At 38.0% G+C, this 23,950-nt stretch overlaps 2 protein-coding genes across 2 annotated transcripts in view; one reads left to right on the top strand and one right to left on the bottom strand.

The window, feature by feature from the left end:
- Positions 1–9,074, bottom strand: part of CLDN16 (claudin 16) — a 102,629-nt gene extending 93,555 nt beyond the window's left edge. The window contains exon 1 of the mRNA XM_004460835.5: positions 7,870–9,074. The gene's annotated coding sequence lies outside the window, so the exon portion shown is untranslated. The remainder of the gene's footprint in view (positions 1–7,869) is intronic.
- Positions 8,739–23,437, top strand: CLDN1 (claudin 1). Its single transcript, XM_004460834.5, has 4 exons — positions 8,739–8,961; positions 16,799–16,963; positions 19,224–19,308; positions 20,969–23,437. Exons 1-4 carry the CDS (start codon positions 8,739–8,741, stop codon positions 21,129–21,131), a joined length of 636 nt encoding a protein of 211 aa, XP_004460891.1. The 3' UTR covers positions 21,132–23,437.
- The last annotated feature ends 513 nt before the right edge of the window (positions 23,438–23,950 follow it).

Below are 23,950 nucleotides of genomic sequence, written 5' to 3'. Positions count from 1 at the left end.
TTCTGTCAAGGAGGTTCTATGACTTTCACAGTTAGTTCTGATTTGAAGAGTAGTCATTTTCCCTCCTGAATGTACCAGAAGGCATTCACCAGGTGGGTGGAATGATCTGCCCCATGCGATCTAATCCCCCTCTCAATCGGAAGCAGAGTGAGCATCACCATCCCCAAATCCTCAAGATTGAGGAATGCCCAAACATACGAGGGGAATACAACTATGGACTAAAATAGATTTATTATTACCTTAGTAATGGGAGAACTTATAACACTGATATAAAAGCAGTGGTCACCAGAGGTTTTGAGGGGAAGGGGAGGGAAGAATAGGTAAAACACGGGGCATTTTGTGACATTGAAATTGTCCTGAATGACATTGCAATGATGAATACATGCCATTATGCATTTTGTCAAAACCTATAAAATTGTGGGGTGCAAAGTATAAACCATAATGTAAACTATAGACCATGGTTATTAGCAATACTTCAATAGATGTTCTCAAAATGTAACAATGTACCACACTAAAAAAATACGTTGTTAATGGGGAAAAGTGTGGGAGGGAGAGGGGGTGAGGTATATGGGAATCCCGTATATTTTCTATACAACATTTATGTAATCTAAAGCTTCTTTAAAAATAAAATTAATTTTTTTTAAAAAGGCATTTGCCAACAGTAACCCAATTCCACATTCCCTAATCTTAGTTTCCCTGTGTCTCTAAAATGCCAGACACTGCAAAGCTAATGCATCTCCAGCCACCTATTTTCTATTGCAGTTCACCTTAGCTACTGCACTGTTACAACATGCAAGGAACTCCATTTGCCACTAGGGATGGAGTTCCCATTGCCATTCAGCTGGTGTAAGATCCAACTCTAGAATCAAATGGTTAGAGTCTGCTATACAGGACCATTTCTGGCAACAATATCTTAAATCAGGTTCCCCAGAAGCAGAGTCTGAGACAGAGAATCAAAGCAAGTGATTTATTAGGGGATTGCTCCCCTGAGAAACCTTTAAAGAGGTAAGGGAAGCAGGATAGGGTAAGGGATTTAACTAGACAAAGATGTGGTTGCAGAAGAATTTTGTCCTCAGCCTAAAGCCACAAGGATTTCTGGAATGAAAATTGTTTACTGAGGAGGTATTGCCTAGACGGAAGGGGGCTAGGTTGTTATATCCTCACTTTAGTCATCCGCTAGTTTCTGGTGACTGCCCAGGCGGAGGGCTGCATAACTTCCTAGGCATCTCCTGGTGAGAGGGTCCCCACTAGCCTAGGGCTTTCCTCCTTGCTGCTAATAATGTGAGCTGTTGGCAGACAATATAGATAGCACTTGGGAAACGGGTGAGACAATATAGCAAAGAGGATTAGGCAGGACACCAACAGCATCTGATATACCAATTTCTTTCTCTGCCTTCTATTATCCTAGAAGGCATGTTCTTTGGCCAAAGTCAGAGGGCAAGAGAGCCCATGATACGACCATAAAGGTGAGCTTCTTGGGGCACTGAAAAAGGTGGAAAAGGTTGCAAAATGGATGTAGAGGAGTTCACAGAAAATATACAATGTTTCTATGTAAATCATTTATAGCTTCCACATCACCTGGAGATAAAAACAAAGTCCATAGTATGTTGGCTTCTTAAGTCTATTTCTTGCCTGTCTCTGAGGCCTCACCCTTCATACACTTGGTATAATATATCCTCAGACTTCTGCTTCTGCACTACAGTTCTTGCCTGGTATTTCCCTCCTCGATGTCAGTTTATTTTCCTGCCATCCCAATCACAACTCCTCCCAACTGTGCTAATCCCCCACACACAGAGTTTTATCACAACTACTACTCTCTAATATTTTACATCTTCTTCTCATATAGACTAGGAATTTCTTGAGGACACAGATGGCTTTGCTTCTGCATTGCTTTGGCACAGAGTAGCCATATGAACGGAAGAAAGAATGATTCATTCATGTCCTTCAAGATCAAGTTTTAAATAATATATTTTTAATGCCAGCTGGGGTCACTCCTCCCTGTCTCAAATTATATTTGCCCTCCATTCTGTTTCTGTAATACCTTTTACCTACATTTTTCATAGAACCTATCATACAGCATTGCAATGGTTTGCTTAGGTGCTTGTCTCCCCCATTGGTATGTGAGACTTTACCATCACTGTATTTCCAATGCTTGGTGAATATCAGGCCCTTAATGAATATGAAAGATGAAAAAGTGATTGATTGATTGATTAAATGAAAGAATGTAATGGACAATGAGAAAATCACTGAATTTTCAGGAAAATGATATTTCCCTTTTTCAGATCAGAAGAACTCAAAATTACAATGGGATTTTAATAATATGGCATGTTCATTGGGCTAGTTAACAGTTAAGATATCATATAGATAGATAGTAGATATAGATAAATGATATATAAGCTAAAGGACTGCTAGAAAGATATTTAGATTATGTAGATACAGTAGTTGTAGATACAGTAGTTGTATTTATTTAGTTCTTACTTCCTGTAAGGAAAAATTTTCAATTGATAGCATATGCAATTCTATCTAGAGTTTTTGAGCAAAGATATACTTATTAGAATATTTTAGATATTTAACATTGTTAATTTCTTAATATATTTAGAGTATCATCAACTCAAAGATTTGTAAGAACCTGATTAATCACCAGGATAACACATTTTGGAGGAAATAAATTCTAGAATACCTTGATGTGAAAATTATGGCTCTGCAGAATTCTCAAACCCGAGGCTGATCTCATCCGAAAATCTTCTCCTTGCTAATGTTATGGAGAAAAAGCTTTCATCTCATTCTTTGGGATGACCTTTCAGTGAGTTCCTATATAATACACATGCTAAATGCCTACAGTGTAGACAGTCTCAGTTGTTTATGAACCTTATTGGGGACAAGTTTTATTTGTGTGGTCTGATAGCTTTTGATAGAAATGTAGCACTTCTAATGGCAATAATATTCATATGTGTTTCTAAGCACCTCAGTAAAATAAAGGAGGGACATAAAAAGTTGTTTAAATATGATTAGGACTAAGAGTTAATGACAGTTAATGGAAATACAAGTATCCTCTCAGTATTCCTCCTCCTAATCTCATCTTTAATAAAGCAAATTGTGTGCAATCACTGTTTCCAGGCTTAGTTTTACTACTTTTACCTATACTCATTACCTTTTCAGCCATGGCATCATTTTACCTGTAAAAAGAAACAGAAACATGCTCTACCAGCTTTGATTGGTCATCTCTATTTAGGCTTCCTGTATCTACTCTTTTGTTTTACTTTAAAGTAATATGGAACAATTCTGCATTGCACAATACAGTCCTTTTTAAAAAGTAAGCTTATCTTTTCTTCTACCTTAATTCATAAAGGAGAAATCTAAGAGTTGGAAGGGATCTTAGAGATAATTTTATCTGGTCTGCTTCTTTTATCTATGTGAAAAACTTAAATCCAAACACATTGCCCAGGTGAATAAATGCCAGTGTCAGAATGAGCAGCCTATTTTCCTGATTAATATCCATGTCTCCTTTATCTTAAACTATTACTTAAGGTACTATTAATTCCTAAGGCTGGTGGCGGATTTGGCCAAGTGGTTAGGGCAACCGTCTACCACATGGGAGGTCCGCGGTTCAAACCCCAGGCCTCCTTGACCCGTGTGGAGCTGGCCCATGCACAGTGCTGATGTGTGCAAGGAATGCTGTGCCACACAGGGGTGTCCCCCACGTAGGGGAGCTCCACACACAAGGAGTGTGCCCCGTAAGGAGAGTCGCCCAGCGTGAAAGAAAGTGCAGCCTGCCCAGGAATGGCGCCACACACACGGAGAGATGAAACAACAAGATGACGCAACAAAAAGAAACACAGATTTCCATGCCGCTGATGACAACAGAAGCGGACAAGGAAGAAGATACAGCGAATGGACACAGAGAACAGACAACTGGAGTGGGGAGTGGGGAGTGGGGAGTGGGGGGTGGGGAGGGGAGAGAGAAAAAAAATTTCTAAGTCCATGAGTCCATACATGTAAGTCCTTACTGTCACATTAAGTATAAGCTATAAGTATTTCATTTCTCTTATACTTAACTAATTTAAGATATGTAATCAGAATTTTGGATAAATCAGAAACATTAAAATTATATCTACATAGTTTCTCCAAAAAAATTCACTGCACTTTATAAAATATTTATTTATCAGGGAAGACAGAAAAATAACCCCCAACGATGTTCACATTCTAATCCCTGGAATTTTAAAATATGTAATAGTACAGCCAAAGGTGGATATAGTCACAGGTGGAATTAAGGTTGCTCATCAGCTGATGCTGAGATGGGTAGATTATTTTGGATTATCTGAATGTGCCAGTGTAATCAAACAAACATGGAAGAGGGAGGCAGAAGAGAGAAGCAGAGACATGGCAGCATGGAAAAGACTTAACCCAATATTGCTGGCTTTGAAGATGGAGGAAGAGGGTCATAAACCAAGGAATATGGACAGCCTCCAGAATCCAGAAGGGGCAAGAAATGGATTTTCCCTTAAAGCCTCCAGAAAGGAACATATTCCTGCCAATACTTTGCTTTTAGCCCAGTGAGACCTATTTGTGTCTTCTGAACTACAGAACTGTAAGATAAGAAATTGTACCGTTTTAACCTTCTAAGTTAGAGGCAATTTGTTACAATAGCTATAGAAAACTAATAAACTCATTTTTAGAGGGAAATAAAAAGAAAATTTCACTAGAAATTCATCAAGTTAATTGTAGAACCATGACCAGAATCCTCTAGTTCAGTGCTGAACATAAAAACTATCTGAGATGATGGAAAAGCCCTATGTCTGCATTTTCCAGTATGTAGCCTATAGCTACCTCCTAAAATAAAATAATAATAATTATCACTTCTTGTGTGCTTGCTGGGAAGTAATTAATTTAATGTTCACAGCAACACTGTGAAATAGGGTTTTGCTCAAGTGACAGAGGAAAAAAGAATCCAAGCTATAGGGATGTTGTGCTGCTTTTCCAGTGTTACTCTACCAGTAAGTGACTGAATGAGTTTTCAAAGAGGTTATGCTCTTAACCACTATACCTATTACCTCTCAAAACCTCTAAGAAGTTTCAAAGAGATGTTATAAATAATGTCAAAATACATCAAACGTTCATGGCTTTACAAACATGCACTAAAGTTTCATGGCTTTAAATATTAGTAACCTGCATTTTCCAATACTAAAATTCATGTGTTATCTTCACATTATTTGCACTCTGATCCCTCCCTCTGGCCCTAAATGATAACACAGGAGATGGTTTAGTAGTGTGTCCAGCCATTCTACCTTTGTCACCTGAGAAGCGTTGAAAAGTCAACGTGAACATGTATTATCACAAAGTGAAAAATTTACATCCCAAAGGCTTTCTTATTCTCATAATGAACCATATGTGAGAATCTGCCCTCCTGCATTTTTTCTTGACACTCTCCCACCACCTTTCCTTCAGTCCCTGTGTACATCTCTTCTGCCTACTTCTGGTTCTCAGGGTCATGACTGAGCCCAAGCATCAGTCACATACATATATGAAGAAGAAACATACACCTCCCTCCTTGCCAGCAATGCCTTAGTGGGCAGCAGATTGGGATGGGACAGGAAGGAACAGAGAGGCCAGTCAGAGTGGAACACCTCCACACTGCCCGGAGCAAGAAACACATGATAAGGAGGTCCAAGCCTCCTCAAAACACCAACTGTCCTCAACTGATCTAGTTTACTCAGGGAACTTGTTATGTATTAAATAGGATAATTGTTAAAGGCGTGGGCTACGGGTCAAACTGTGTAACTGGAATCCCATTGCTGCCATTTACCAAGTGTGACCCTGGGCAAGGGACTTGTATTTCTGTCATCTTCTCCATAGGAGACAGCGTATATAAAGCCTTGACCCCAACACCTGATGACAGAGTATGTTACCAACAAGTGCCAGCTATTATTAGTCATAAAAGCTTTACACTTGGTGGACTTTTACAAGTCAGTCCCTAACTTTTATTGATGGGGAACAGAAAGAGAGAATAGAAGTGGTTTGTCTAAGGAGAGAGCAGATTTTCCTACTCGACAGGTTAGGGGATTTGCCATCCCATTGCAGGCCTTTCTAGGACCCACTTGGTCACAGTGCAAAAGCCTTTATTGTTTGTGCCACATGCATCAAATTTCAGCATTTCTAAGTTGTTTTTCCTCTTGAGCTGATGGATTTATGCTGAGCCATTATCTCATCTGTGCTCTGCTCCCAGGCTAAGGACAGAAAACTAGACAGGATTAGGGATGCCGGGGATGGGCATGGACAGCAGCAAAACAAACAGCATTCAACTCAGTCTCACAAACAGGGCTGTGGACAGTGAAGTAATCAGCCTCATACAGACTTAAACAGAACAAATAAAGCAAAACAATAACACGGGGCTACCTTGACCACAGAATTCACCCCTCTACTTCCCCAGGGAGAATGAGGAACAATCTGGAACATTAGAAACAGGTTCTAATATAGTTTTGAACTCAAATCTTGTCTTATTTAATAAAATCTGAATAACAAAAAAAAATCTTTAAAAATTTTTAATTCTGAATTGACCAGAACAACAACAAAAAGATAAGATTATATGATTCACATGGGATTGGCCTAGACTTTGAGCAAATTCAGAGACCCTTCTCTGAGTAAGGAACTGGGGAATAAAAAAGTCAAATATCAATATCTCTTCATCCACACCCACAAAACCCCATAGAACATCGATCTGACCTCACAAAGAACTCTGACTATGGACCTGGGTTCTGGGAATATATCATGGATGTGGTCCTCTCTACAGAGTTTAGAGCCTTCCTGGAATCTGCAGATAGCCAGGTAGAGACAAGGGTGATAGGGGTTGTTTTCATTTCTTACATTCCCACCATCATACTGTGCACAATAGTAGATCTCCCATAGTAGATATTGGCTATATCTTTTCTCCTTAGCATGTTTATTTCTGCCTCTACAGAGAGTCTGTTTTTACTAAAACTATAAAAACATCCCCTCCCACCACACTCATATCGCAAACAAGAAGGAGTTGGGAAAACATTTTAATTGTTCCCAACCACAATACCACTGAGTATCCACAAAGATGGAAGTTTAGAGACCCATGGAGGGAAACCATAGACTCAACTAGACCTTAACCTAAGGGGATGGAAGAGCCAGTGGCTACAAAAGTCTGAGCTCAGACTTCCTAAGCCTCAACCCAATCCTCTTTCTACTTGGGAAAAGACTTTCTGATAGAATCACCTATGATGAATTCCATCCAATTCATTAATGAAATACCCTGTGCACTGGGACCACTACCAGAGCCCTCTGTCCCTCTGATAATGAATTTCTGATCTTAAGCCAAACTGCTGTGGGGAATAGTCCATGGGGGGGGGGGGAAGGGTGGCTGCATTTTCATAAGGATGATAATAGGTTAAAAGACATATTTCTGTCAACTTAATACGCAGTGGAAAGCAGAGTAGGCTGGGAATCAAGTACCATTGCAGCAAATGCTACTAACTTGCTGTGTGATCTAATGGAAATCCTATTTCCTCTCTGGGACTCAGTTTCCTAATTGATCCAATATAAAGAATTATTATGACATTTGCAGAGATATGATTCCAGTGGAGCCCATGAAATAATGGAGAAAGAAGGAAGAAAGGAGAGTGGGGAGGAACCCGAACAAAAAAAGAAAGGGAAGTTTTGGGGAACGGGACAGGAGGAGAACAGAGTTAGTGTATTAGCCTCCTGGGTCTGCCTTAAAAGACTTCAAACCGAATGGCTTAAAATGGCAGGAATTTATTGTCTCACAGTTTTGGAGGCATTACATCTGAAATAAAGGTGTTAGCAGGGACAGGCTCCAGGTGAAACCGGTAGGGAAGAATCCTTACTTGCCTTTTCTGGGTTCTGGTGTTTGTCAGCAGTCGGCTTCCTTGACGTGCCTCTCTGCTTCCTCTGTCTTCACAAGCTATTCCCCAGGTGTCTGGCTGCGGTCTCCTTTCCCCTTCTTACGAGGGCACCAGTCACATTGCATTAGAGCCCACTGGAAGCTAGAGTGCGTTCATTTTAACTAATTGTATCTTAAAAGAGTCCATTTCCAAGTAAGGTCACACCGCAGGAGGTACAGGATTAGGACTTGAATTTATCTTTTTGTGGGACAATAGTCAACCCGTAACAAGTGGAAAGATCTTTTCATAAAATACTGAAAAAAAAAAAGTTTAAAAACAAAACACTCTTGAGAGCTTTTTCATATTTAAGCATTTTTAGTGTTTACACGTACATAGTAAATTTACGTGGATTAAATGAGTGGGTGGATGAAAAGCCTGAGAAGTCCAGCAAAAGGAAAGAAACAAGGAAAGAAACGAGAAGGAGCGAGCGGGGCGCACTCTCCTTGCCCGGTGCCCACCAGTGCCGAGCCCATCGCGGGCGCATTGGCGGCGCGCTGCAGCGCTCGCCGAGCACGTCCCCGAAACCGCCAGGAGGTGCTGCGCGGCGGCCCCGGGGCGGGGCTGCTTTAAATCTCCGCGCCCAGCGGTTCGGCATCTCCTTCCCGGAACCTGGGAACAGCAGCACATTTTCCCATCCAGAGTCCAGGACCGACGCAGACCCGGAGCCAGAGCCTGTCCAGTGGCGGCGCAGCGAGCAGGGCTCGCGGTGCGCTAACAGCTGCTCCTCGCCGCGCCTCCGCCTCCGCAGTCTCTCCTCGCCATCCACCTGCCGCCTCTGAGCCCGCGCGGCGCTGGCGCAGACGCGGGGAACTAACCATGGCCAACGCGGGGCTGCAGCTGCTGGGCTTCTTCCTGGCCTCGCTGGGCTGGATCTGCACCATCGTCAGCACGGCGCTGCCCCAGTGGAGGATTTACTCCTATGCCTCCGACAACATCCTGACCGCCCAGGCCATCTACCAGGGGCTATGGATGTCCTGCGTGTCTCAAAGCACCGGGCATATCCAGTGCAAAGTCTACGACTCCTTGCTGAGCCTGGACAGTGAGTGCATTCCCCACCCCAAAACCGCGGTCCCTTATGGATTAGCGGCTATCAGCTGATTCTGTTGTGTGATCATGTAATCAGCAGTCTTCAATTGCTCAAGTCTTCTGATCATGTGCTCTGTGGTGAGATAGTGGAGAAAACCCTGGTTTTTGAGAAAGCCCAAAGCTAAGCTCTAGTTTTGCCTCTTAACTCACCGTGTGACACTTTTCCCTCCCTGATGATATAGTTTCATCTTAAATTCCGCTGGGGGGAACGAGATGGACAGAAAATCCAGCCAAACTTTGAGTTCTTTGGCACGTCCTGGACAGTCTGAGCCTGTGTTAATTGAGGAGTGGTAAGGTTTGAATAAGAAAATGAGATGCCTTGAAAAGTTTGGAGCCTAGTAACATCTCAAGTTTGTAAAATTAAGTAAATAGATAATCCCAAAGTATTAGGAAAATAAGCTTTTTCAAAAAACATTACTTTTACTAGGACTTTCTTAGTGCAAGTCACATTCCTACATGGAATGTTGCATCTCGGTGTGTTCTTCTCATACTTGCACTTGCAGTTGAATTTAAAAAAAAAAAATTCATTAAGGGCAAGGAGGTCTTTTTCCATTCCCTCCCAAGGATTAGCACCTTGAAGAAGCCTCTTGCAATTCCTTGAAGGAATTCAGTTTTCAGGCTGGGGGTCTTCAGAGGAGTCAGGCTGTGTAGTGATATTTTAGAAAGAGAAGGTTGGTGGCAGGTGAAAAAGCAATGACAAGGAAGAAAGATCCTAAATAACCTCCTGATCATAAGAAATGTTGAGTGAAGACAAAATAGGCACAGGTGATGAAAACAAAGGTCAGCTGGGGGAGGAAGGAGGTGAGGGAGTGAGGGGAAATGAGTGTACTCCAAGTTCTCATCTTCCACAAAGGAATTTCTGTATGATGAATGTTCTCTTCTCACTTCTGCCAAGTTGGAAAGGATCTTGCAGAGAGAAATATTTCTAAGGATGATGGGGAGAAGGATGATAGGGTGTGGTGTTCTTTTTTTTTTTTTTTTTTTAAGTAAACACTTTGAGTACCTCATCAGAATGTTATTAAATTGCCATCTACTTGGTAATAATGAGCCATAGCTGGAGTGTTTTCCTTGAGAAACCACCTTTGTTGTGTATCTGTTATGCTCTAACTTGCTTGAAGTTCCCTTAGTCTTTACCTAAACAAGCAACACAGTAGCCTGCCCCCTGCCCCCCCATCAGCCCCTTGTGTGCTGAGGGTGAACAGCTTTGCCATTGCTCAAGTTTACTTCAGTTTTCACCTCCTATTGTGGAGCATAGTGCTTGTGGTTTTGTGAAAAATAAAATAAAATAAAATAATTTAAAAACTATATACATATACAGTTTAGGGTTATAAAAGATGCATTTAAACCTAACACCTGTGGAATTCAGTCAGCGCGGTGGTCTTGAGTGTTATCATTTTGGCTTTTCAAGTTCCCATTATACCAGAAGGGGACAAGGTTCACCTTTATACCAGAAACTAATCTCTAATTTTAGTAATTATGTATTGCTTATTATCCTACATTATATTTACATTTTTAAAGTTATTATTGAATTTCCCTATGGAAAGATAAGTATATTTAAGGAAATCTTGTCAGACATTGTACATTTGGAGAACCATACTCAGGGGTTGGCAGTTAAGAGGATTCTAAGGGCAATTCCAGAAATGTCTCGTTGTCGATTTTAGTCCTCTGATTAAAATAGTTCACTTTCAACATGTTCAAATAGATATCTCTTTAGCCTCCTTTAATGACCTTTTGGAATCAGATTGATCCATGTTTTAAATACTCAAACAGATTATTGCTACACATGATAATACAGTAAAATGTTTTGTTTTTATTTATTTCTGGGTAATACCCTTTTAAAGTTTTTAAAGTTGTGATGGAATTCCCCCAACACACACACACATACCCTCTTTGGAGAGTTCCTCCTGATATGTTTTTGTTTTTTTCCTCCAGATTAGAGTCTTCTTTTCATTTTGGCTATAGTCAAAGTTTATCCAAGGTTGGGCTGAGGTCTTTCTCTCAAAACTGATTCTCAGAAGGGAGAACTTGACTCACATGTTCTCTCCCCTCACTTGCCAATGACTCACTGGATGCCTTTGGCTTGAGCCCAGATAACTTGTCTCCATTTCTTCACCTAGGCAGTGGTGCTCACTCCCATCTGATGTGGAGACCAGGGATGGTGAATCACTGGATGCCTTTGGTATAGTTCTGTGACATCTAGAAATGAAAAGGATTAGCTGTAAATATGAGTAGTGTTCCTGAGAAAAGTTTGCATTTCAAGAAGAGCTTTTAAGATATAAAGCTTGTTTGCAAGTTTCCTGAAAACTTGATGTACTTTGATGTCTTTTCCAGTGAAACCCCTTTATGTGTTACAATCTCTATACACCCATTTCTCGAGCCTTTAGCACTGAGCATTTCAAATTTTCTAACAAGTATCAGCTGTAAAAAAAACAAACAAAACATAATCTCCATCAGGTATCTGAAGAGGTATACATTGTGTAAAAGCAGCATAGAAAATGAGGTATAGAAGGGCTTCTTTTACGTGGTTCTTGCAACACACTTTATGAAAAAATAACTGAGAAACTTTTTAGGGGAAACAAAGGTTGCATTGTACAGTGTGGTTTTATTATGGCCAAGTCAATTCAGCCCAAACTGGGAATTAATGACCCTTATGGATGAAAATTAGAATATACAAAGGAGAGCACAGATACAGTTATGGCAGATTTTTCTTGGTTACCCAGTACACTTTACCTTATTTTAATCCACTTTTCAAAATTTGAGAAACTGGTGCTTGTTTTGTGTGCTTAGTTAACTGCTGTTTCTTCCTTGACCTTTATAGCCAGAGCTGTCCAAAGACTGAGAAGCCCTTGGCAGCTGAATGGTAGAAGGTGTTCAAGCAGAGAATGAGTAATTATTTTTCAGGAATGTAGTAGGGAAGATCCAAGCACCACAAATGAGAGGTTAAGCTAGACTCTTCCTAAGTCTCATGTAACTCAGAGATTCTGTAATATGTTTATAAGCTCCTCAAGCCTGTTTAACTTGCTTTGCATGAATCTACATGTGTGTAGGTGTGCTTAATGGGCATTGGTTGTCAGTGAGGTTTCCCAGCACTTACTGTTTTGTCAGGCTCACTCAGGGAGACAGACTCACTAACTTGAATGGGCTTTGACACAGATAGAAAGAAGGGCACCCATTTATGCTTCCCCAGACTAAGTGTCCCTGCTGAATCCAGGGTAGTCAAAGGGTCCATTGGTACTCAGATCTGTTTCAAGAATTGGTTCGAACTCTTGGAATGATGGAAATTGAAACAAAAAATGAGGATTGAGATGAAAAGTTCTCAATTCTTACTCTGATTTTGGACCAGCTAGTCATATGTATCATGGAGAGCCACTTGATTTCTTTGGGCTATAGTTTCCCCACGTGAAAAATAGGGTAGAATGAGAGGAATGGAGAGATGAATCCATTTAACTAATCTGAGCCTAAACCTAATCTCAGTCATAGGGATGCAGCTAAGATGATTTCTAGGGTCCTTCCAGTGTCAATATTTTTTGTTATTAACTGCAATATATTTTGTTATTAACTGAAGGGAAAAGGACAAGTGGCTTAGTTTAGCTTGTCTTGATTAGAGTGATGAGGCAGTGGGATGGAGGTAACACAGAAGAGTAAATTTAATCGTTAGACAATTTCTCTAAGAAACACACACACATAAAAAATGGTAATGAAACTGTCTCAGGATATCCTGAAAAGTTGTGAATCCTGACTCTACAGTATTAAGTCTGACTGTGCTTGTGTTCTGAGATCATAACCAGTGGCTACCAACTCATGGCCAATAAAGGGAAATCCCAACATTGAGGACTTAATAAGGGTACACTCATGAAAGTGTAGCTCTGTGACAGTCTTTGAGCTTGTTTAATTGTGGGGGAGAAAAGATTTTTTTGTTCTAATTACCCAATGATCAGTTCATTTATTCACATAATATTTATTAAACAGCTACTAAGGTATTATGTGAGGATACAGACACAATTGAAGTCTTATTTTTTTCATGATGTATAGTATAGAGTACTAAAATGGTACTATGGCGTAAATGGCACATGCAATGTCAGGTATTTACAGGAGACTTTGGTATTTGTTTCACAAGCTTTTAAAGCTTAAGAGGAAAAAATTCCATATACTTGTCAATGCTTGTCTTTTTATACTTATGTTGATTAATCTAACTGTAGTAAGTCAGTAACTTCAAACTTAGTTCTTGTCTTATAAGTAGATACCTTTGTAAATATATATTTTTTAATTATACTTTTGGGCTGAAGTGGTGAGAACTTCTTAGGGGGTCTGTAATCTCAAGATTATCGGCCTAGCTAAGTGTAATTAAAAGACTGCCTTTCTGTTTACTGCTAAATAATGAGAAGCAATAGTGTAACGTTTGGACTGTTTGCTAACCAGATTCTTTATAGACAGTTTTAGTCAGTGATCATGATAGTGTAGAGGTGCCTAGAAACCTTTTTGAAAGGAACACCTTTGCTCCTAGATTTGATCTGTTCAGATCAGCAGAGTTGATAGTGCAATTAACCGTATCTCTCTGGTGCAGCGTATTATTTTATAGCTTTCAAATATCATCTTCTCTTCCCTGCCACCCATCATTCCTCTTGAGGAGCACTTCATCTTGGGAACTCATTGAATGCATAATTTAAAAAGTAGATCCATTTGAGCAAAAAGTACAAATTCTTCCTTCCTGCATGGGTTTCTGGTGTTTTAGGCTCTAAGCTACGTTTGGCTTTATGTAGCAAGACTGAGCATCCATAGCTTTTCTAGGGAGAAATTCATCAGTGTTATTTCAAAGATGCATCTAAACATGGGGGAGCAAGTATTTTTACCTATCACATTAGTACTTTTAAAGGATAAAGAAATGTTCTAATTCAAATGCATTGAAAATAATTGTGGTACACATTTGGCTTCCAGGTGTTGTGCTTAGTGAATGGAAATGTAAATAAATATCTGGCTCAAGTCATCATGAAGTTCACAATTATGTATCTTAAATCTCTGACCCACAAGGGTTCCATAACACCCTAATTTGACGTGTTCATCTGGTTTCAGCTTAAAACTGTGCAATTTAGATTTTATCTGCGCATAATGCCCTCATAACTTGTAATGCAACACTTACTTAGACTTGTAATCCATCATTACATATGCCTGGCTAGTGAATTTTCATGCTGTTATGATTCTTAGCCTTTTTTTTTTTTTTTTCATTTTCGTTACCTACCACTATAGCGTAGTATTTATCCAATGTCTCTCCAGTGAAATTAGGTGAAATTTTGTGTTTGTCAATATAGTATTGCAAAGTACAAAGAAATTGCACAAGTGGAAAAACAATTGCTCTGCAAAATATCATTCTCACACTTCTCCTTTATCAGATTTTAAAAAATGATACTTGATGCCATCCTCTTGGTCTGTGTGATTTCTATGATTCCCAAACACAGGCTTTTCCTTTTCTCCATTTTGTTTGTGCAGTATACAAATAACACATCATTTTATAAAGAGATAAGGCACGGTAGAATTTAAGCATATAACAAGATGTCTGCCCCTTTCCTTCTTAGAAACTTTGTTTGCAAAAGAAGTATCCAGAGTAAGACAGATGTGATAAAAATCAAATATGTTTTCTTTGAGACTTTGAAGGGAAAAATTAGATAATTCCAGGTGGGTAGAGACAGAGTCCCCAGAGTAGTTTTTGTGGGTATACCCCTTGCCTGGGAGGTCAGTGGTTTTAAGCATGTTTGGCTCATGGGTTGATACCCAGTAGACTCCTTGTGAAGAGTACCTATGATCCAAGTGCTCAGACCTGTTAGGCTGGTAGCTTGCTGTTTCTACTTAAAGTAGAATCAGAATGATGACTAAATTAGCTGAGTTATGTTTGGAGCCCTACAACTCGAACAAGTGGAAAATTTGGAGAAAGTAGAAGTGGCCAAGATATGTAAGAGGTATAGGAATATCAAGGGATATCACAGGAAGAATATCATAGCACCCAAATCACTTCACCCATTCTTCAAGATCCTCCAGTGACTTCTGATTACAATTAGAACAAACTTCAAACTCTATTGTAGTTTGTAAAACCCTGCATGATATATGCTTTCTTCCTATCTCGCAAAACCCACATCTTTTTGCTTTCTACATCCTATCATCCCTCAGTAGGATGAGTGGTCACCCTCTCTTCCAGGCACATGGTTCATCTTTGTTTCTTTCAGCATCTCCTCTTCCAGCATTCCTCTGCCTGGAATGCTTTCATTATGACCAAATATGAAATGTGTATTACATATAAGAACTTAGGGAATTTTTTCATTTACCTACTAAGTAATGATTTTCTTTGCAAAATCTGCTGGTAAATCAGAAGGAAGTATGCCTTAAACAATGGAGTTCTTGGTACTTTCCTCTTTATGCCATAATGGGGTTTGGGTTCCAAGGAAGAAGTTTTATAATAATCTTATAAGCAGCTTCGGTTCATGGAACATGTGTTTTGAGACACCAGCACCTCTCCCACCCTAGAATCTTCAGATGTATGTATGTGTGTACCTGTGCCTCTATGAGAAGGTAGATATGTCGGCAGGAGGCTATCTGCTTTATTTTTTCATTAAATCAAGTAAAAATTTATCTTGGCTTCCAAAACATCTCTCAAATTGTAAAAAGACCAAGCTTCAGTCTAAAATAGAAATTGACATAAAACCTCTCCTTCATCTCACCCACTTTTGAAGACCATCAAGGGGTCAATTTTTCAAACTCACTGTAAGGAGTATCATCATTCACATTTTACATAATAGAAACTTGGTCCTAAGGAATATTAAGTGGCTTAGTCAAGATAGCATGATTTCTTACTGTATAATTAATATTAATATTTGCAAAAATATTTGTCACCTATTAACAGTATCAGTGAGATAATTTTTTTCTAGTTTATATTTTTGTGCCACAATGATGGTATCACATAATTGTATTCTCTATTTTACAACATGACAGTTTAAATAGTTTTAAAATTTGATGATGTCTCCAAATAAGAACATACTATATTCCAAAGTAACATCTGAAAGATTTTTTTAAGAAAATTATTCTCATATTTCCCCATAGTCGCTGGAGAGACAAATAACCCAGCCATAAAAATCCATTTCTTATCTTCCAAATTCATGAGTTTTTCCTGAAGCTTGATTAATGGGCTATAAAGCTGCTGACTAATACCAAGATATATTGTAAATCATTTTAATTGCAATGATTTAACATTAAGGAGAATACATATGACTGTAATTTCTGAATTAAAATACCCTATTAGTAAAAATTAAAGCTATAGTAACTCAGCTAAATCTATTCAACTAACTCATTATTTTCTGGTCGATTTTGAAATTATGTTGAAATAATAAAATGTTAGGGCTGGGGGACCTCTTATTTATGCACAGGCACATACATACACATACTCACAAAGCTTTTGTTTTTCTAAAGAAGAAAACCTAAAGAGGCACATCCTCATTAGGGTGCACAGGTACATCACACACACGCTTCTAAAGATTCCAGGGTTGTATGGGTAGATCTATCTCAAGACATAGTTCTAAGCAGTGATTTTGAACAGTTGACCCCTTATTGTCTTCAAATGTGTCTGGGATAGTGAGGTTTTGTTTTGCCATGTTCAGTGGTCTAGGTCTCAGAGTTTGTAACAAGCACAAACACCACTAGGACTGGGGTTTCCAGGCAATCTTAAAATATACCTAGTTACTTCTACCACTCGTCTCATGTTTGTCTAGATATGATGATTTTTAAGTGTTCCAATTTTTTTCTATCAGGCGTTTTGCAAGCAACCCGCGCCCTTATGGTGATTGGCATCTTGCTGGGACTGCTGGCAATCTTTGTGGCTAGCATAGGCATGAAATGTATGAAGTGCATGGAACATGATGAAGTGCAGAAGATGCAGATGGCTGTCATCGGAGGTGTAATATTTTTTATTTCAGGTAAGAAAGGCCCTGCCTCCCTTTCACCTTACTGACTTGACCCTTATATAGTTTGAGATCTCACTTTCAGTTTCCTTAGATTATGTTGGATTTGTTGCACTTGGTTTATTTTGATCCCTTTAAAATCTGCAAACATGAACCTTAAGTTTAGTTGGCATTCTAGTTCCCAAATAGAGGAACCAAATGAAAATTTGAGATCTGTGGGCCGGCCCATTCACTGAAGTTTCAGGTGCTAACTGGTTTGTTGGAACCATTCTTTCTCTGGGTGAAAAAGAAATGTTTAATGCTGGCAAACACTAAGGAACAATTCTATGTCATTCAGAATTCAGCACCCATTTTATGGTACAGACATGTGATAACACCTGAGAGAAGAGAATTTGGGGGAATAGTGAGAGAAAATATAAGAACACATGAATCACACAGGTCCTTGAGGGGTGCATGGTGGAATTATTGGAGAGAAATGAGGACAACATTCCAGGTAGGCAAAACTGATGGCAAAGTAAACATGAGTTGCTCATAGGTCAGTGAAGAAACAAGCCAATTGGAGTGGAGGTAGAATGTTGGAATAGTAGGAAGCTAGGTTCAATAGTTAGAAAAGAAAATAATACAGAGTGAAGGAAGAATGAGATTATATTTCCTAGAGAAAATAGACATCTATTTGTTGCTCTATTCAAGTGCTGAATGATGAGTTAAACATATATGCTATGAGAAAATGAACCAGAAGACATGGACAGCTCAATTTTAAAACTTTTTAGGTCCCAGGTTTTTTCCCTCATACCTCCTGAAAACAAAAACAAATGAAAAAATAAACAAAAAACACCTCTCACTGGGGAGTGGATGTAGCTCAGTGGTTGAGTACCTGCTTCCCATGTTCATTCCCCTGGGTTCTGGGTTCATTCCCCTGTACCTCCTAAAAAAAAATTTATAATAAGGTTTATTTGAAATAGGTTATCCTGTAGTAGTATATTGTTTTTGAAAATGACATCGGTAATATGTCTACTACTAGGAAAACCTAGAATTACAATTTCTTCTCTTATTTTCTCTTTGACAAAAAACATTGTAGGGGCTTTTACCCCAGCATACAACATGTATTAGCCAATAATGGAGGGAGACTGTCTATGGCTTAGTTACAGACATGGTAGTTTAAAGTGATCAGCTTTTCAGTTCATCCAAACACAAATTAGCTCCTGTCAGAAAAGACACGGATGGCATTTTATTCACAACAGTTTACTTTTGCATCAAAGCCTATGAATAAATTTACTGCACAGCAACTTCCTTTGCGTAACTCCTGGAAGTGATTGTATCCTCCATCTTCAGTTTCCGTGACTTCCTAGGGAATGAGGGCTGCATGCCTCAGAGCATTCTAATGGTCTCTTTGAGCAGCCAAAAGCAATGGTATTTTCTGTCACATATTAGAGGCAATTAGTTTGAACCACTTTTTAAAGGGAAAAGAGCAGGCATGGAAATAAAATATCTGTCTATATTGAGGAATTCTAAGATGTTTCTATAAAAAGAGTTCATTAGTTTCTTTGGATGAGAAAAATCTAGATATTTTATACTTCTTATAAATTATGGAATAAATTCTAAATGGTTTCTCTGAAATTATCAAAATATGAACTCCTAAGGGAAATTGGGATTGTGCTGCATAAATTGATCTGCTATGGCACCCTTAGCAAATCTCAGGACAAAAATTGTTAAGTCTGGTCAGTGGGGCAATGTGAACTTGGGTGTTGTCATGGTCTGAGACAGGTCCTGCTTTTCTCTGCTATGTAGCAGCTTACTTTCCTTTTGGCCTGCAGAAATGTAAATTTTGAGTTTGCTCAAGAAGAATGTAGAAAGGTTTTCATCCTCCTTTTTAGAAATGCCTCTAAGTATACTAACAAAGATATCAATTTTATCAAATGTTTTTTAGTACATTAATGTATAATAATATCATCAAAGGAGATCTTGAACAATATGGACCTATTTAATTTTTTCAAAAAAAGAAAATAGTGACATTTGTGCCAGTGACTGTGAACTATAAAGTGAATAATATGACACTGAAGAGAATAAACTATGTCTAACTCCAACGTAATATTTTTGTCTGTTTTCACAGAAGACTTTGAATAAGTCATAGCAGAATCACCAGTTTTCCTAATTCTAAAATTAAAATATCAGAGATTTTATTTTTCATGGAATACTTTTAGGTTTAACGGGTTGGATATTTATGTATGCTCAGGTTTCTAGAGTGATAACTGTCTTTTGTTTTGAATTTCTGTAGGTCTAGCTGTTTTAATTGCCACATCATGGTATGGCAATAGAATTGTTCAAGAATTCTATGACCCAAAAACCCCAGTCAATACCAGGTAATGCTGTTCATGCATAAAATAGTGTTTTTTTTCCCTAAGAAAATACTATTTTTATGTTCTGCAGAGTCCAGCTAGTTCATGACTTCCCAGATTTACTTGAAAGAATTTTCTGGAATTTTATGTCAGTCTTATAAACAATTTGAATGACCTGTGATTCAAGTTAAAATGAATTTGATAATTGCATTAACAGACTGTATTGATGACAAAATGCACCTCAAAGTAGAAAGTTCCAACTTCTCTACTTTCCGACTGCATGCTGAGATTTTACTCTTTTCTGTTTTTCAAGAACGTTTCTCTTTAAAGTGTTCTTTGTTTACAGTGCCTAAGTATGATTATCTATAATTAACACAAAGTTTATAGATTAATAGAAAAATAGTACTATCATTGGTGTTAATGAATAATATTTTACTCCCAAAAGTTTTAATTTTACATCTAAAGCTATGGTATATTTTTCAGTAAGTTGAGATATCACTTTGAAAGTTTATATTCCATTTCAACTTTGCAAAGGTCATCTTTCTTGGTATTGCAAATTGTTGAAATTAAAGACCTGACTCTTGGCTCTCATGTAACCGAACACTTTGATCAGGGGCAAGGCTTTTCATCTCACAGTCCTTACATCTTTAAAGCCTAATAACTACATTCAGAGTCAGGTAGTTAAGACATAATTATTGTTTGTTAAGTGCCAGGATGAATGGATGAAAAATCCCAGTGGTTGGAGAGTTAAGGTATGTTCTTTTTTATATACTTACCCACATATAGGAGAACACATACTGTAGTGTTTATGTTAGAGCCCATCCCATAATATTTATGACCTGGGGACAGAAACTGCTGGAGGTCAAAGGGCTAAAATTTTACCTGTGTAATACTACCAGTAATAATACATGTGCACTTTATAAGTGGCTAGGCACTGTACAAATTATGTCCATGATCCTGAAAGCAGTCCTATATGGCAAATGGGATTATCCTGTTTTGACAGAAGAAGACATTAAGATTGAGAGGTGAAGTTACTAGGCCACCACTCCAGCAGTTGAGAGTTTTGTGTCAGGATGCAGAAACCCAGTCCTTATAATTCAGATTCAGTTCTTTTCCATCCTCATTGTCCACACTCAATTACAGATATCTCACCCTAAGAGCCTGGTTTAATACATTCACCAGAATCAGCTTCATCCAGAATGGTCCACAGAAATCTTTTTTACAAAATCAGAAATTTGAAATTTCAGTTTATATAGGTGCCTAGATCAACTTTTAATCTCCAACACACTCTGTAGCAATTTCATTGTAGAATATGGTTGCTACCAGGTGATAGCATAACATGTTAAGTTAAACTTTAGCCTAAGAACCATGATTCAAACACATCTTCTTCCAAAATATATAACTATGCTTACAAGTCTCTTACACTTATATCTGGAAAAGTTTTTAGAAATATTTATAATTAACCTGATATTGCATGTCATATTGTCTGATCTATTGCGAATTGCCAACAATTACAGGTATTCATTCTTGTGTGTATATGTTCACAAACCTTATAGTACTTCCTAAGGGATTATGGGAAGTAATTCTCAATGTGAATGAATGAATATGATTTCCTTCCTTAACTATATTAGAAAATTTGCCAGTGGTTCATTGGTTAAATAAATGAATTGCCTTTTCTTTTTAGGTATGAATTTGGTCAGGCTCTCTTCATTGGCTGGGCTGCAGCTTCTCTCTGCCTTCTAGGAGGTGCATTACTCTGCTGCTCCTGTCCCCGAAAAACAACTTCTTACCCAACACCATGGCCTCATTCAAACCCTCCACCCTCCACTGGGAAAGATTACGTGTGACACCGAAGAAAAGAAGACAACTCTGTTAGGGCAATCAGAAAATGGACACTGAAATACAGTCATCGACAATAAGACCTTAGACTTCTGACTCTTGTAGTCCAAACTTGGTATTAAAAAAACGTTTTTAAAAAAATGCCCATTGCTAAATATGATTTAGTCTTATTTTATCTCCTTTCCCTCTTATCTCAGTACATGAGGGAAGGCCTGTCCATTTTAATTATTGCTTCCCACAGAGTGATCATACTCAAAGGGGGTGGGGCACTCCTTAAATATATATAGATATGTATATATACATGTTTTTCTATAAAAAATATTAAACAGAATAAAACTCTTATTCTCATTATGTTGGTACCAGCACACTTCAATATCACTTAAAAAGAAAAATGTATATTTAATTCCATACTGATTAAATAAGTGGTTGATTTTTAAATTTCTCTTCTATTTGTATACATATAGTCAAATAACTCTAAAATGATTTACTCTCAATCAGGTTTTAATGTCTTAGACAAAAGAACTAACCTACTCTACAAAGTTTCGATTCTTCATGTGTACCCTTTTCATATATATACATATATATATGTGTGTGTGTGTGTGTATATATATATATATGTATGTATGTATCCTTTTTTTTTTTTTTTTTAGCCATGACCTGGTAGCATTTGTTTCTTCATCAGTAGGTCATCCTTGAGGCCATTATTTGTTCTTTATTAGGTTGGTCTCTAACCCCCAGATTTGACAGCAAATTTAATAAGCCTGCATTTTAATTCCTAAAGTCAGTAAGAGTTGGTTGGGAATTTAAACTTTGAATGCAAATATTTCTGCATGACCAAAATGATATATTCCTGTCAACCTTCCCACACATGATCCTTTTACTTTGACCTATAACATTCTTGTTTGTTTTTAAAAATATTTGTCGTATTGAGTGGCTGTGTGTTCCTTTCCCAGGTGTTGCAGCACAATTTTATTCATTGAATTTTTGGAGCTACTTATTCACAATTGTGTATTCTCCAAACTCTATTTTTTCTCTCCCCCTCCTTAACTGAATTGGTTTTCCCCTATGTAATTATCATATAGTCTACCTCTGCTCTGGGAGAGGTGTGGTCTGTTTGCCTGAATGAAGTGCTAGGCTTTCAGAGTGGTGATAATCTGGTAACAAATATTCTCTCTGTAGCTGTAAGCAAGTCACTTAATCTTTCTATGTCTTAACATGGAGATAATGATACTTAATCAGCTAGTAGAGGTACTGTATTAATTAGATTTTATTGCTCTTGTTCTTTGAACCTGGAAATATACCTTAGTTGTGTTTTTAGTGTCTAGAAGCCTGGATTTGAGCTTGGTGCTATCAGTTACTATATGTGTTTGGGCAAGGTGTTTGACTGCCATAGATTTTTGCTTAAACTGTAAAAAGGGGCTGGTAATTCCTTGCCTGCTTACCTCATAGAGCTTTTGTGAGGATCCAGTGAGATGGCATATATGCAAGTGTGGTTTTGTAAGGTGAAAATTGCTGTACCAGGAAAAAAGAATTAAGGAGCTCAAGTAAAAAAGTTTTGGAGTTACTTTTTAAATGACTGAAAAGCGAAATTTTGAGAAATAGATTTCTCACTTGAATTAGTCTCTCAAGGAATGAGACACTAAAAGTTCAACTCACTAAATGAAAAGAATTCTAGGGTTTAGTTTATTTCAATCATTGCAGTTTGATGCTTTTTGTAGCTAAGCTTTTCTCTTTTCAGCTATGTAGACTAAGCCTAGGGCATCTGCTAGTGAAACATGTTAAAAGCTTTAAGTGTTGGCAATATAAGAGATTTTGAATCATAACTTCCAAGAATGAAAAAGGTTCTATCTATAAAGTGATGCTCTCAGAGGTACTGATATTAGCAGATAGCTAACACCACCAGGATAGTTAGTTTGGAAACAGAACTTCATAGTGGAACAACATGGGAAAATTATCCAAAGGAGTTTATCATAACAAGGACTTGGGTCTGGTAAATTTTAGTGTGTCTTCAAAACTTGAGTGTCTGTGTTCCTTGAAGATATAATTCAAAAACCCTTTGCCACATGCAAAGATCCCAATGATACGTGATGGCAAATACAAATGGATACTATTTGCTAAAATCCAAAGAGAAATCTATAGTCTGAAATGACCACCAGAATTTTTGCACAAGAATTTAAACAATTTTCACCTTTTATACTCTACTACACACCTAGAAACAGGCCAATAAATATTTCTTAATTTGTTTTGTAATGGGAATTTGTATAAAGCATTGCCCTTTTTCAATAAACTTTTTGTTTTTTAGTAAATATAAAAATGATTCTTGGTTTGCTTTTTAATCATTTACTTCAAGATTGTCATGCTAGAGATCAGAAGTAGCTTGGGATAGGATCTGAGGCACTACATGTTCCCTATAGGCCATCTATCAAATATTTCAGGGGCTCCACCCACTAGAATGCCCTAGTTCTCTCAAACTGAGCTTCTCATAGAAGCTTGTGATACAAGAGGATGCCTGAGAAGTTAGTCAATTTCCCATCCAAAAAAAAAGGAAACATGATATAATGACTGTCTAAAAAAGGACATGAAGGTATTTTGTTAACTGTAAAGCATGTGCAAACTTAAAGGGCTATGTTCCTCATTCCATGGAAGAGTGAAAGACTAGAAATCCATTATTGATTTTGTAATGATCATTATAAAAACTAGTTCTTAGGAAAGAAAATGATGAGACTCACTTATCTTAAAGTATCTAGACCCGATAAAGTCCTTAATGTTGCCTCACCCTGGGAAATTCTCATACTAAAGAGACCAGGTTTGTAAACAAAGGATTGCA

This window comes from Dasypus novemcinctus, chromosome 4 (genome assembly GCF_030445035.2).
Source record: "Dasypus novemcinctus isolate mDasNov1 chromosome 4, mDasNov1.1.hap2, whole genome shotgun sequence".
Classification (NCBI taxonomy): domain Eukaryota; kingdom Metazoa; phylum Chordata; class Mammalia; order Cingulata; family Dasypodidae; genus Dasypus; species Dasypus novemcinctus.
Note: the sequence above shows the minus strand (reverse complement) of the source record. Positions and strands in the feature narration are given on the sequence as shown.

Bases quoted from the DNA above. Each gene is read 5' to 3' on its own strand.
- CLDN1 (XM_004460834.5), top strand. From the start codon at position 8,739: ATGGCCAACGCGGGGCTGCAGCTGCTGGGCTTCTTCCTGGCCTCGCTG. The intron at 16,964-19,223 runs GTAAGAAAGGCC...GAATTTCTGTAG, and splicing joins TGTAATATTTTTTATTTCAG to GTCTAGCTGTTTTAATTGCC. The intron at 19,309-20,968 runs GTAATGCTGTTC...TTTTCTTTTTAG, and splicing joins AAAACCCCAGTCAATACCAG to GTATGAATTTGGTCAGGCTC.